Source organism: Symphalangus syndactylus, chromosome 1, assembly GCF_028878055.3.
Source record: "Symphalangus syndactylus isolate Jambi chromosome 1, NHGRI_mSymSyn1-v2.1_pri, whole genome shotgun sequence".
NCBI lineage: Eukaryota > Metazoa > Chordata > Mammalia > Primates > Hylobatidae > Symphalangus > Symphalangus syndactylus.
In genome coordinates this window covers 122,178,995-122,192,245 of record NC_072423.2, presented here as the reverse complement: position 1 = coordinate 122,192,245, position 13,251 = coordinate 122,178,995, and the positions used below count along the sequence as shown (strand labels likewise).

The window sequence follows — 13,251 nt, the reverse complement described above, 5'->3', positions numbered from 1 at the left end:
CTCTCAGTCTCCCCCAGCAGAGGTAGAATGACTTGTCTCTAGATTTATGGCTCATTTCCTTGCAAGAGGGATGCTGAGCAACAGGAAATAGAATACCCAAAAGTAAAACACAACTCAAGAGAACCATTTTGGCAGGAAAGGGGAATCAAAATATATGTCTATACACACACACAGGGGCTCCATATCCCCTCTCCCTATATGATACCAAGGATCCAACCAGACCTTGGTCCCTATGGAAGAGACTCCACTCACGTTTTCTGTGAGATGAGTAGTTGGTTGTCTCATTGACAGCCATGTCATTCTTGACACATTTATTTTTGAGGTTGCCCTTGAAGAGTTGCAGCCCCACCAAGGCAAAAACACTCAGGCAGAAGATGGTGAGGATGGTCACATCAGCCAGTTTCTTCACTGAGTGAATCAGAGCCCCTACAATGACCTTCAGGCCTGTGGGAAGATGACAGTGGTATGACCACATGGATGAGGTAGCACACACAGAGCACACATCTTCATCTTAGTCATCCTCCCTCATCTCTACATACAGGAGTGGAGTATATACACACTCTAGGGCAGTTCCAAGACCTTTCTCATCTGAAGCTTGCATTTACTCTGAGAGGCAGGCAGGCAGTCAGGGGCTATTCTCATTATAAAGATGATGCAGCTGAGACCCAGGCAATGCATGTTTTATCATCTTGAGGCTAATAAAACTCCTGACACTAGCAATTCAATTTAAATAATTTATGCTGAGTACCTACTTTTTTCCAGGCACTGTGCTAGGCATGAAGCTACTAACTTCACCCCAGTAATTTGGCATCTGTCTTTCTGCATGCATCTCTCAGTTCTGGGAGGCAGCTTGAGACTTGGGACACATGAACCTCACTGTGTGTGTGTGCGTGTGTGTGTGCGTGTGTGTGTGTGAGAGAGAGAGACAGAGAGAGAGATGCAAGAGAGATAGAGTGAAACAAAAATAGACCAAGAGAAAGAAAAAGACAGAGACACAGAGAAACAGAGAGGTGAGTTTAGCAATAGAGACAGACTGTTAGAAACACTGAGACAGTCACTGGGGCATAAATAGAACTTGTGCCAAGCACAGCTGGCAGCAAAGAAGGATACACCTGCTTGTTTAAGGAGGGATGATTTGTTGCTCTGGTAAGTAAAATCAACTTCTTCGGGAGAGCAGATTCACAGGTAGCAGAAAGAGCTCTAACCAGGGAAGCAATCTAGGATTTATTTTTGGTTAGTCATTTTGGTCAGCAAATAACCCACTGAGCACTACATGTTATCAGTCCCTGGACTGGGAGCTGAGTGATGGCTAAGGCAGCAGCATGTCGAGTGCTGTTGTCTGACAATTGAGGGGAAAGTCCGAAGCATTACTGAGCAGATGGGCACACAGGGGAGCAGCCCTTAACTGAAGTTCCAGGGGTGGGAATGGGGTGGGTGGAGTGTGAGGAAGGTGGGAAAACCAGGGAGGAGGTAAAACCTTGGCAGAGCCCTGAGGAATGAGTGTGAGTTGAGTAAAGAGAGGAGGAAGGATATCCCAGAAGAAGGGGCAGCACAGTCGAAGGCTGGGAGGTGAGCAATGGTGTGGAGTACTTGCGGAACTATAGGTGGATTCCAGAGCATGGTGAGATGTGAAGAGAGGTGAGAGATGAGGCAGAAGAGACAGTATGGACAGACCAGGTCTTGCAAATAAGAGTCAGGGTCTTCCCAGTTGAGAGTAAGTGAGAGGGATACGAAGGGGCAGGACCAGGGCTTTCTTCAAGAAGTGTGTCCAGTGGGAATTGGCAGAGAGTTTCCTATCTTTCCCTGCAGAGCCAGACAAGAAATGGTAGAAAAGACTTCCACTCTAGAATGGGTGTTTCTGTTTACAGATGAGAGAAAGAATTCTTGGGATGAGAGGAGAGAACCCATCAGGCCACAAAGGGGAAGTGTTGAGTCCCATTTCAGAAAGTTTACCTTGTCTCTGGCCTCCCCATCCTCACCATCAACCTCACGGGGGCTGAAGAGTAGTCACTGGGCTACCGGTGACAGTAGAGATCTTAGAGGCCCCATACAATGAGCTTTGATGGACTACTTTTGTTTCTGAATTCTCAGTAATCAAGAATTGCCTAATTCTTTTTTCCTCTGGGTGTCTAAAGACAGGATTTTAGACCTATGGAAATAGTGAAGATACTGGGACTGCTTTCTCCCTTCCTCCCCATTTCCAAGTTTAATCCTTAGTTTAAGGTACAAATAAAAATTTAACTGGGGGGTCTTGCCTGAATCCCACAACGAGAACAGAAAATGAAGACATGCCCCTCCTGTTATGTATTGATTGTGAGGCCATGTGCTATGTGGGAAGAGCACTGGCCTAGGAGTTGGGACAATAGGCTTCCAGGTCACTCTGTCTCTTACTAGTGATGAGGCCTTGGGTTTATGTTTCCTGTACTCCAGGCCTCAGTTCCTTTGTCTCGTAAGTGGGGACAATAGTCTTTGCCCTGGAACCTTACAGGGTTCTTGTGAAAATTAAAGAAGGGAGGTAGGCTGTGAAAACCAACATATGCTCTATGAATAAATGTTCTGGTTCAAGCAGCTCACCTGGGATCACAGAAACTGTTTTTAATGCTCTAAGAACTCTGAATGTCCGCAGGCCTGAGATCCCACGGAGATCTATTGCTGTGCCAACATATCTGTAGGACCAGAAGTTAGTCAGCATCTCTGCAAGCAAAGGTCCTGGGGATGCATGCAGCATAAATAAGGATAACTTGGGGTATCATTAGCCTAGAAAGGATGCAGAACGGACACTTAGAATCTCGTGACACTGCCATCTATAGACTGACACTGACACTGATTTCATTATGGCAACATCTTTCAGAGTGGACCCTTTGAGAAGATGCATTGTGATCTAGGCAACACTGCATGTGGATAGATCTTCAAACATGGGAGTTTGACCAACCAGTCTCCTCAGACACTGGCTTCTCCGGAGGAGACCTCCATGTCAGGGGGGTACAAGGCTGGGCCTTGTCTGATCCACTGTGACAGGCTAACTATTATTTCAAATTTGAGGTCTCTGACATCTCCTTATGGGCATGGGACTAATCTTGGAAAGCAACCCCCAAAGTGGTACTCTGTGGTAAGAACCCCAGGCCATACAATTCCAAATGAGGAAGCTGAACTGAGATGAAGAACCATTTCAGAGTTTGAGCCTGGATACACCCATAAGCTCCACATGGACACACTTGCAAATCTTTTTATTTTATTTTATTTCAATAGTTTTGAGGGAACAGATGGTTTTTGGTTACATGAATAAGTTCTTTATTTGTATTTCCATAGTTTTGGGGAAACAGGTGGTGTTGGGTTGCACAGAAAAATTCTTTAACGCTGATTTCTGAGATTTTGGTGCACCATCACCCAAGCAGTGTACACTGTACCTAGTGTGCAGTATCTTATCCCTTACCTTCCTCTCACCCTTCCCCTCAAGTCCCCAAAGTCCATTATGTCATTGTTATGCCTTTGCATCCTCATAGCTTAGCTCCTGCTTGTAAGTAAGAACATATGATGCTTGACTTCCCATTCCTGAGTTACTTCACTTAGAATAATGGTCTCCAACTCCATCCAGCTTGCTGCCAATGCCATATTTCGTTCCTTTTTACAACTGAGTAGTATTCCATGGTGTGTATACACCACATTTTCTTTATCCACTTGTTGGTTGATGGGCATTTAGGCTGGTTCCATATTTTTGCAATTGCAAACTGTGCTGCAGTAAACATGCATATGCAAGTGTCTTTTTCATATAATGGCTTATTTTCCTCTGGGTAGATACCCAGTAGTGGGATTGCTGGACCAAATGGTAGTTCTACTTTTAGTTCTTTCAGGAATCTCCATAACGTTTTCCTTAGTGGTTGTACTAGTTTACATTCCCACCAGCAGTGTAAAAGTGTTACCTTTTCATTACATCCATGCCAACATCTATCATATTTTGGTTATGGCCATTCTTGCAAGAGTAAGGTGGTATCTCATTGTGGTTTTAATTTGCATTTCCCTGATAATTAATGATGTTGAGCATTTTTTTTCCTGTTCATTGGCCATTTATATATCTTCTTTTGAGAATTTTGTATTCTTGTCCTTTGCCCACTTTTGGATGGGATTATTGGTTTGTTTTCTTGCTGATTTATTTGTGTTTCTTATAGATGCTGGATATTAGTCTTTTGTTGGATGCATAGATTGCAAAGATTTTTCTCTCATCCTATGGGTTGTCTGTTTACTTGGATGATTATTTCTCTTGCTGTGCAACAGCTTTTTAGTTTAATTAGATCCCATCTATTTATTTTTGTTTTTGTTGGATTTGCTTTGGGTCCTTGGTCAGGAACTTTTTGCCTAAGCCAATGTCTAGAAGAGTTTTTCCAATGTTATCTTCTAGAATTTTTATAATTTTACGTCTTAGATTTAAGCCTTTTATCCATCTTGAATTGATTTTTGTATAAGATGAGAGATGAAGTTTCAGTTTCTTTCTCCTACATGTGGCTTGCTAATTATCCCAGCACCATTTGTTGAATAGGGTGTCCTTTCCCCACTTTATGTTTTTGTTTGCTTTTTCAAAGATCAATTGGCTGTAAGTATTTGGCTTTATTTCTGAGTTCTCTATTCTTTTCCATTGGTCTATGTGCTTATTTTTATACCAGTATCATGCTGTTTTGGTAACTATAGCCTTGTAGTATAGTTTGAAATCAGCTAATGTGATGTCTCCAGATTTGTTCTTCTTGCTTAGTCTTGCTTTGGCTGTGTGGATTCCTTTTTGGTTCCCTATGAATTTTAGAGTTGTTATTTCTATTTCTGTGAAGAATGATGATGGTACTTCAATGGGAATTGTATTGAATCTGTATATTGCTTTTGGCAGTAAGGTCATTTTCACAATATTGATTTTATCCATCCATGAGCATGGGATGTGTTCCCATTTGTTTGTGTCATCTGTGATTTATTTTAGCAGTGTTTTGTAGTTTTCCTTGTAGAAATCTTTCACCTTTTTGGTTAGGTATATTCCTAAGACTTTTTTTTGTTTTTATTTTTGTTTTTTTGCAGCTGTTGTAAAAGGGATTGAGTTCTTGATTTGTTCCTCAGCTTGGTTGCTGGTGGTGTACAGTAGTGCTACTGATTTGTATACATTGTTTTGTATCCTGAAACTTTACTGAATTCATTTATTACATCTAGGAGCTTTTTGGATGAGTCTTTAGGGTTTCCTAGGCATATGATCATATCATTGGTGAACAGTTTGACTTCCCCTTTACTGATGTGGATTCCCTTTATTTATTTCTCTTGTCTGATTGCTCTGGCTAGGACTTCCAGTACTATGTTGAATAGAAATGGTGAAAGTGGGCATCCTTGTCTTGTTCCAGTTCTCAGGGGGAATGCTTTCAATTTTTCCCTGTTTGGTATAATGTTGGCTGTGGATTTGTCATAGATGGCTTTTATTACCTTGGAGTATGTCCCTTCTATGCCAATTTTGTTGAGGGTTTTAATCATAATCGGATGCTGGATTTTGTCAAATGCTTTTCCTGCACCTATTGAGATGATCATATGATTTTTGTTTTTAATTCTGTTTATGTGACATACAGCATTTATTGACTTGTGTATGTTAAATCATCCCTACCTCCCTGGTATGAAACCCTTTTGATCATGGTGTGTTATCTTTTGGATATGTGTTGGATTCAACTAGCTAGCATTTTGTTGAGGATTTTTGCAACTATGTTCATCAGGGATATTGTCTGTAGTTCTTTTTTAAATGTCCTTTTCTGGTTTTGGTATTAAGGTGATACTGGCTTCATAAAATGATTTAGGAGGATTCCCTGTTTCTGTATCTTTTGGAATAGTTTCAATAAAATTGGTACCAATTCTTCTTTGAATGTCTGATAGAATTCAGCTGTGAATCCAGTCTGCTCCCGGACTTTTTTCCCTTGGCAACTTTTGAATTACTGTTTCAATCTTGCTACTTTTTATTGGTCTGTTTAGAGTTTCTATTACTTTCTGATTTAATCTGAGACGGTTGTATATTTCCAGGAATTTATTCATCTCCTCTAGATTTTCTAGTTTGTGCAAATAAAGGTGTTCATAGCAGCCTTGAATGTTTTTTTTTTTTTTGTATTTCTGTGGTATCAGTTGTAATATCTCCCATTTGATTTCTAATTGAGCTTATTTGGATCTTCTCTCTTCTTTTCTTGGTTAATCTTGCTAATAGTCAATCAATTTTGTATATATTTTTAAAGAACCAGCTTTTTGTTTCACTTATCTTTTGTATTACTATTTTTTTTTTGTTTGAATTTCGTTTAGTACTGCCCTGATCTTTGTTATTCCTTTTCTTCTGCTCGGTTTGGGTCTGTTTTGTTCTTGTTTCTCTAACTCCTTGAGATGTGACCTTAGATTATCTATTTGTCCTATTTCATACTTTTTGATGTAGGTATTTAATGCTATGAGCTTTCCTCTTCGCACTGCTTTTGCTGTATCCCAGAGGTTTTGATCAGTTGGGTGACTATTATCATTCAGTTCAAAAAATGTTTAAACTTCCATTTTGATTTCATTGTTGACCCAAAGATCATTCAAGAGCAGATTGTTCAGTTTTCATGTATTTGTATAGTTTTGAGGGTTTCTTTTGGAGTTAACTCCCAGGTTTATTCGACTGTGCTCTGAGAGGATACCTGACATAATTTCTATTTTCTTAAATTTATTAAGATTTGTTTTGTTATGTATCATGTGGTCTATCTTAGAGAATATTCCATGTACTGATGAAAAGAATGTATATTCTGCTGTTGTTGGGTAGAATGTTCTTTAAATATCTGTTAAGTCCATTTGTTCTAGGTTATAGTTTAAGTTCATTGTTTCTTTGTTGACTTTCTGTCTTGATGACCTGTCTAGTGCTGTCAGTGGAGTATTGATCCCCCATTATTATTGTATTGCTGTCTGTTTCATTTCTTAGGTCTAGTAGTAACTGTTTTATAAATTTGGGAGCTCCAGTGTTAGGTGCATATGTATTTATGATTGTGATATTTTTCCATTAGACCAATTATTTTATCATTATATATGTCCCTCTTTGTCTTTTTTTAACTATTGTTGCTTTAAGGTCTGTTTTCTCTGATATAAGAATAGCTACTCCTGCTTGCTTTTGGTTTCCATTTGCATGGAATATCTTTTCCCATCTCTTTACCTTAAGTTGATGTGGCTCCTTACGTGTTAGGTGAGTCTCTTGAAGACAGCAGATACTTGGTTGGTGGATTTTTTTTTTTTTTTTTTTTTTTTCCTTTCTGCCCTTCTGTATATTTTAAGTGGATCATTTAGGGCATTTACATTCAACATTAGTATTGTGATGTGAGGTACTGTTCTATTCATTATGCTAGTTATTGCCTTATTTCCTTTTTTTATTATGTTATTGTTTTATAGGTCCTGTGATATTTATGCTTTAAGGAGGTTCTATTTTGGTGTATTTTAAGGTTTTACTTCAAGATTTAGAATTCCTTTTAGCATTTCTTGGAGTGCTGACTTGGTAGTGGCAAATTCTCTCACCATTTGTTTGTCTGAAAAAAACTTTATTTTGTCTTCACTTATGAAGCTTAGTTTCACTTCATACAATATTCTTGGCTGGCAATTATTTTGTTTCAGGAAGCTAAAGATGGGACACTAATCTCTTCTGGCTTGCAAGGTTTCAGTTGAGAAATCTGCTGTTAATCTTATGTTAATCAGATAACCTTTCCTTTATAGATTATCTGAGGCTTTTGTCTCACAGCTCTTAAGATTCTTTTCTTTGTCTTGACTTTAGATAACCTGATGTCTATTTGCCTAGGTGATGATCTTTTTTGTGATGCATTTCAGAGGTATTCTTTGAGCTTCTTGTATTTGGATTTCTATATTTCTAACAAGGCCAGGGAAGTTTTCCTCAATTATTCCCTCAAATAAGTTTTCCAAACTTTTAGATTTCTATTCTTCCTTAGGAACACCCATTATTCTTAGGTTTGGTTGTTTCACATGATTCCAAATTTCTTGGCCGATTTGTCATTTTTTTAAAAATTCTTTCTTTTTGTATGTCTTAGTTTGGGTCAATTTAAAAGCTTTGTCTTTGAGCTCTGAAGTTCTTCTTCTACTTGTTCTAGTCTATTGTTGAAACTTTCCACTGCATTTTGTATTTCTCTAAGTGTGTCTTCCATTTCCAGAAGTTGTGATTGTTTTTTCTTTATATCTATTTCTCTGGAGAATTTTCCATCCATATCCTGTTGTTTTAAAAATTTCTTTAAGTTGGTTTTTATCTTTCTCTGGTGTCTCCTTGAATCACTTAATAATCAGCCTTCTGAATTCTTTTTTTTTTTTTTGAGATGGATTTTCGCTCTTGTTGCCCAGGCTGGAGTGCAATGGTGTGATCTCAGCTCACTGCAACCTCCGCCTCCCAGGTTCAAGCAATTCTCCTGCCTCAGTCTCCTGAGTAGCTGGGATTACAGGCATGCACCACCACATCTAGCTAATTTTGTATTTTTTAGTAGAGACGGGGTTTCTCCATGTTGGCTTCAGGCTGGTCTTGAACTCATGACCTCAGGTGATCTGCCCACCTCGGCCTCCCAAAGTGCTGGGATTACAGGCGTGAGCCACTGTGCCCAGACCTGAATTCTTTATCTGGCAATTCAGAGATTTTTTCTTGGTTTGGATCCATTGTTGGGGAGCTAGTTTGATCTTTTGAGGGGTGTTATTGAACCCTCTTTTGTCATATTACCAGAATTGCTTTTCTGGTTCCTTCTCATTTGAGTAGACTATTTCAGAGAAAAGATCTGGAACTGAAGGGCTGTTGTGCAGATTCTTTTGTTTCATGGGTGATCTCTTGATGTGGTGCTATCCCCATTTCCCTGGGGATGGGGCTTCCTGAGAGCTGGACTGCAGTGATCGTTATTGTTCTTCTGGGCCTAGCCACACAGAGGGGCTACCAGGCTCTGGGGTGGTGCTGGGAAATGTCTGCAAAGAGTCCTGTGATGTGATTGATCTTGAAGTCTCCCAGCCATGGATATCAGCATCTGTTCTGGTGAAGGTGGCCAAGGAATGAAGTAGAGTCTGTGAGAGTCCTTGGTTATAGATAGATTTAGTGTGCTGGCTTTCTTGAATGCTAGCTATATTAGCAGTGAAGTTGTCATATGGACAGACTCAGGACGTCTGGTTAGCCAGGATGTTGCAGGCAGTGCAACTGGTTGTTGTTTTCTTCTTCCTGGGATCAAAGTTATTCTGTCATGAGTTGCTTTAATGGCCTGAGCTGTTTGACCTCCAGCTGGTAGGTGATGCTTTCAAGAGCGCACTAGTGCATTAGTAGAAGGGGAATCTAAGCTCACCCTAAGTTGGCCAGAGTAAATATTTTAGTTTCTCAGGTGATGAGCAGGGCCATAACGCTTCTGAGAGTTTCTGTGTTTTGTGTTCAGCTACCAGGGCAGGTAGGGAAATACCATCAGGTGGGGGCAGGGGTAGGTGAGTCTGGACTCAGACTCTTCTTGGGTAGGGATTGCTGTGGCCACTGTGGTGGATGGGGGTTGGTTCTCAGGCCAATGGGGTTGTGTTCCAGAGGGAATTTTGGCTGCCTCTGCTGTGCCACAGAGTTCTCCAGGGAAGTGGGGGATAGCTGCTAGTGAGAGGCCTCACCTAGCTCTCATGTGGTTGGTGAGGCTGGTCTTTCTCCTGCAGTGCCCCACTCAGACCTTGCCCCTGGCTGTGAGCTTCCCCACTGAGAAAGAAAGCATGACTTTTGGACTGCATCCCTCACTGTCTGCTTGCAGTTCCCCATTTGCCTCCTGGAATCTGCTCAAGAAAATTTGTGCCCAGTTGAAATTATTACCAATTTTAGTTGAAACTTCTTTCACTCTGTGACCCCTCCCTGATTCCACTGGCTGCCTTCCCCAAGGGTCTCTGTGAGACATAGTCAGGGATGGGTTCCCTGATCTCAAGCTGGAGACTGGGAGTGCCTACAAGGCACTTCCCTTTGCTATTTCTACTTTTATATTTTGTGTGGCTCCCTAAATTTATTTACATTCCAGGTAAGGGTAAATTCTTCTCCTGTGATCTGGATTTTCAGATTACCCAGTCGGGATGTATGTTTGGAGGCAGTTTTCCCCCCTCACACTTTGGGAGCTCACAGTTTTTCACCTGTCTTGCAGAATTTCCAGCAGTGTGCCACTTATTTAAAAGGATCTGTGAATTCTTTCAGTTCTCCTGGTATATTCCTGCAGTGGTTCTTGGAGCAAATGTTCACGGTGTGAGTCTCCACACTCTGTCCAAGTGGGACCTGCATGTTAGCCCTGTCTCCTACCCACCATTTTGTCCCCTTTCCTATCACACATGCAGATCTGCATAGAGATATACTCACGCCAGCGTAATGACACTAAAATCCAGCCAGTTCCAAGGATCTCTCAGGTACGTGAACTCGTTTAGACAAAATCCTCTTGCCAGTATCTTTATCAAGGCTTCGAAGGTGTAAATGACAGTGAAGACATATCTGGGAAGGAGGGTAGAAAAGGAGTGTCAACTGTGCCATGGAGAGTACTCAGGGGGTTCCTTCCGCTTCCAGGAGGCAGGGATGAGCTGCTCTGACTGCTCCAAAAAAAAAAACGTGCAAAGAATATCACCAAGGTGATGAGGGGGAAGAAGGTAAGGCGAGGAAACAAGACACAGACTGAGGGAAAAAGAAGGGCCACACAAATAGATGGAGTGGGGAGGGATGTGTGTGGCTGGGACAGTCAGCAGCTTCTGCTGTTCTGGGGTTAGGCAGAGGGCAGTAGCGAGTGAAGAGCAAGGATTCTCATGTTTATGTCTGCCAGGGCCTCCCTATCCTGCAAGAAGCTGGAGGCTCATCTAAAAACTCCCAGTTTTTAGAAACTGGAGTGCAGACTGATGAGTGGTAACTGACAGAGCAGACCTAAGAAAGCTGAAAACTGGCTGAAGCAGGGAATACCCAGAAGCAAGCCAAGCTATGCTGCAGAGCCCCAGAACTGCTTGGAACTTGGAGATGCTAAGTATCTCTGAAAGCAAGGTTTGGGGGAGGGAGATAAGTAGGGCTGAAAGAATTGTTTGAACGTTTTTCACAAGAACCAGTTGAGCTTTCTAGATGCTGCTTTATACCATCCATTCAGTGAGAAACTGCTTCTGCTCCAGAAATGGATTGGATGCTCATTTTCTTAAGAGTTGAAGAAGAGGGAAAGAGTTGCATACTGAAAAATGCACATAAAGAAAAGTTTACATACTGAAAAGCAAACAACTCCCCTCCCTATTCACTTCTGCTCCTCATTAAGTTTCCAGAAGGTAGTCTGGTTTAGAGCCCATGAAGATGCTGCACCTTTAACATGAACAGCCAGCCAAGGAGCATCAGGAATTTGAAGGATGCTTCTAACACCAGAAACCAAAGCAACCAAACAACTGAAAAAAAAGAAAAGAAAGACAATAAAGAGGGCAGAAGAAAAGTTAGAGAAATAAAACTGTATTGGCCAGGCGCGGTGGCTCACGCCTGTAATCGCAGCACTTTGGGAGGCTGAGGCGGGCGGATCACGAAGTCAGGAGATTGAGACCTTCCTGGCTAACACGGTGAAACCCTGTCTCTACTAAAAATACAAAAAATTAGCCGGGGGCGGTGGCGGGCCCCTGTAGTCCCAGCTACTCCGGAGGCTGAGGCAGGAGAATGGCGTGAACCCGGGAGGCGGAGCTTGCAGTGAGCCGAGATCGCGTCACAGCCAGCCTGGGTGACAAAGCAAGACTTCGTCTCCAAAACAACAACAACAACAAAAAAAAAAAAAAAAAAGAAAGAAAGAAAAACCTGTACTAATATTTTTAGAGAGTTAAGAGATGAGAAGAGGCTCCACGTATAGAACAAAAACAGAAGACTGTAAAAAGTACCTTCAAAGACAAAATGGAATTTTGAAAACAAAAATATGATAGCAAAAGTAAAACACTAATAGGCGGACTTGTAAATAAAGTTTTGGAAATCTCACAGAAAGTGGAACAAAAAAGCAGAAATGGATAAAAAGTGATAAAAAGTTTGAAAATTAGAGAATCAGACTGGGAGGTATACTGTTTGACCAATAGGAGGTCTAGAAAGAAATTAGAAGACAATGAGCAAGGCCTTCAAAATTAAGAGGAAAATAATTTCTAATACAGAAGTCTTTCCCTAGCCAAACTGTCAAAGAAGGTAGAGTATATGAGGTCTTGGGAAATGTACTTCTTAGTTACCCTTCTAATAAAGTTACTAGAAGCTGGGCATGGTGGTATGTACCTGTAGTCCTAACTACTTGGGAGGTTGAGGCAGAAGGATCACTTGAACCCAGGAGTTTGAGGCCAATGGCCTGGGCAACATAGAGAGACTTTGTCTTAAAAAAAATGTTACTAGAGGATATGTTCCATTCAAACTAGAAGCATATATGCGATCCAGGGAAGAGGCAAAAGGAATCCAAAAAAAGGATGAAGAAGAAAAAGTCTCTAGAAAACAGCTGTGCATCAGGCCTAGAAAACATCTAGGTCAGAATGAGGCAGAAGATGAAGTACTCTAGCAGTGATTTCCATAGGAAAAAAATGATACACATGCACCTGATATGTGCAAATAAATTGAAGCAACAATTAAACATCTGGAGAAGAGTTTGGGAACAAATTAGGGATAAATAGAAAACTGAGCAAACAAAAAAATAAAATCCTTATTAACTCCAGGGAAAGCAAAAACATTGTGCAAAAAGGAAATATAGTCACAATACACTGCATGACATAGCTGTAAACAGTGTTTACTTAGCAATGTAATGTAATTATATGTGTAGTCAGAGAATGGATATATTATCTGATGATCTAACTGAAGATTATAATATAACTGTAACAGGAAGACAAGGGTGAGAGGAAATGAGTTTGTGTACGTGGCCTTAAGTTTTTCTCATAATAGGAAGCCAATAAATAACATCAGAAATTGAAAAATTAAAAATTAGTATTATGAGTATATTATTGGAGATAGGGAGGTATCAGAAGACACAGGTAAAAATAGCTAAAAGTGGTGGCCTCTGGAAAGAAGAGATGAGAAAAATGAAATTGCTGTTTTTTTTTTTGTCAGAATCTTTATAAAACTCCATGACCTTTTAAATCATGAACATATATGTCTTAAATAAAAGTAAAAGTCAAGTTAAAAAGTGAATAATTTTTTTTCACATCTGTGAGAGGAGAAATCGTGTTTGAAATCATGAAGGAATCTATATCTGGCTGCATAGCTGCTTGAGCTGTCAGTTTCCATATCTTGTTGGT

General features: G+C 40.6%; 1 protein-coding gene across 3 annotated transcripts in view; it reads right to left on the bottom strand.

Annotated features, from left to right (window-relative positions):
• SCN10A (sodium voltage-gated channel alpha subunit 10) overlaps positions 1–13,251 on the bottom strand; it is a 91,022-nt gene that overhangs the window by 63,142 nt on the left and 14,629 nt on the right. For all 3 annotated transcript variants that reach the window (XM_055294816.2, XM_055294826.2, XM_055294835.2), the window contains exons 4-6: positions 10,352–10,480; positions 2,575–2,666; positions 253–444 (exon numbers count right to left, since the gene is read on the bottom strand). In XM_055294816.2, the coding sequence (XP_055150791.2) occupies positions 253–444; positions 2,575–2,666; positions 10,352–10,480 (413 nt within the window). The remainder of the gene's footprint in view (positions 1–252; positions 445–2,574; positions 2,667–10,351; positions 10,481–13,251) is intronic.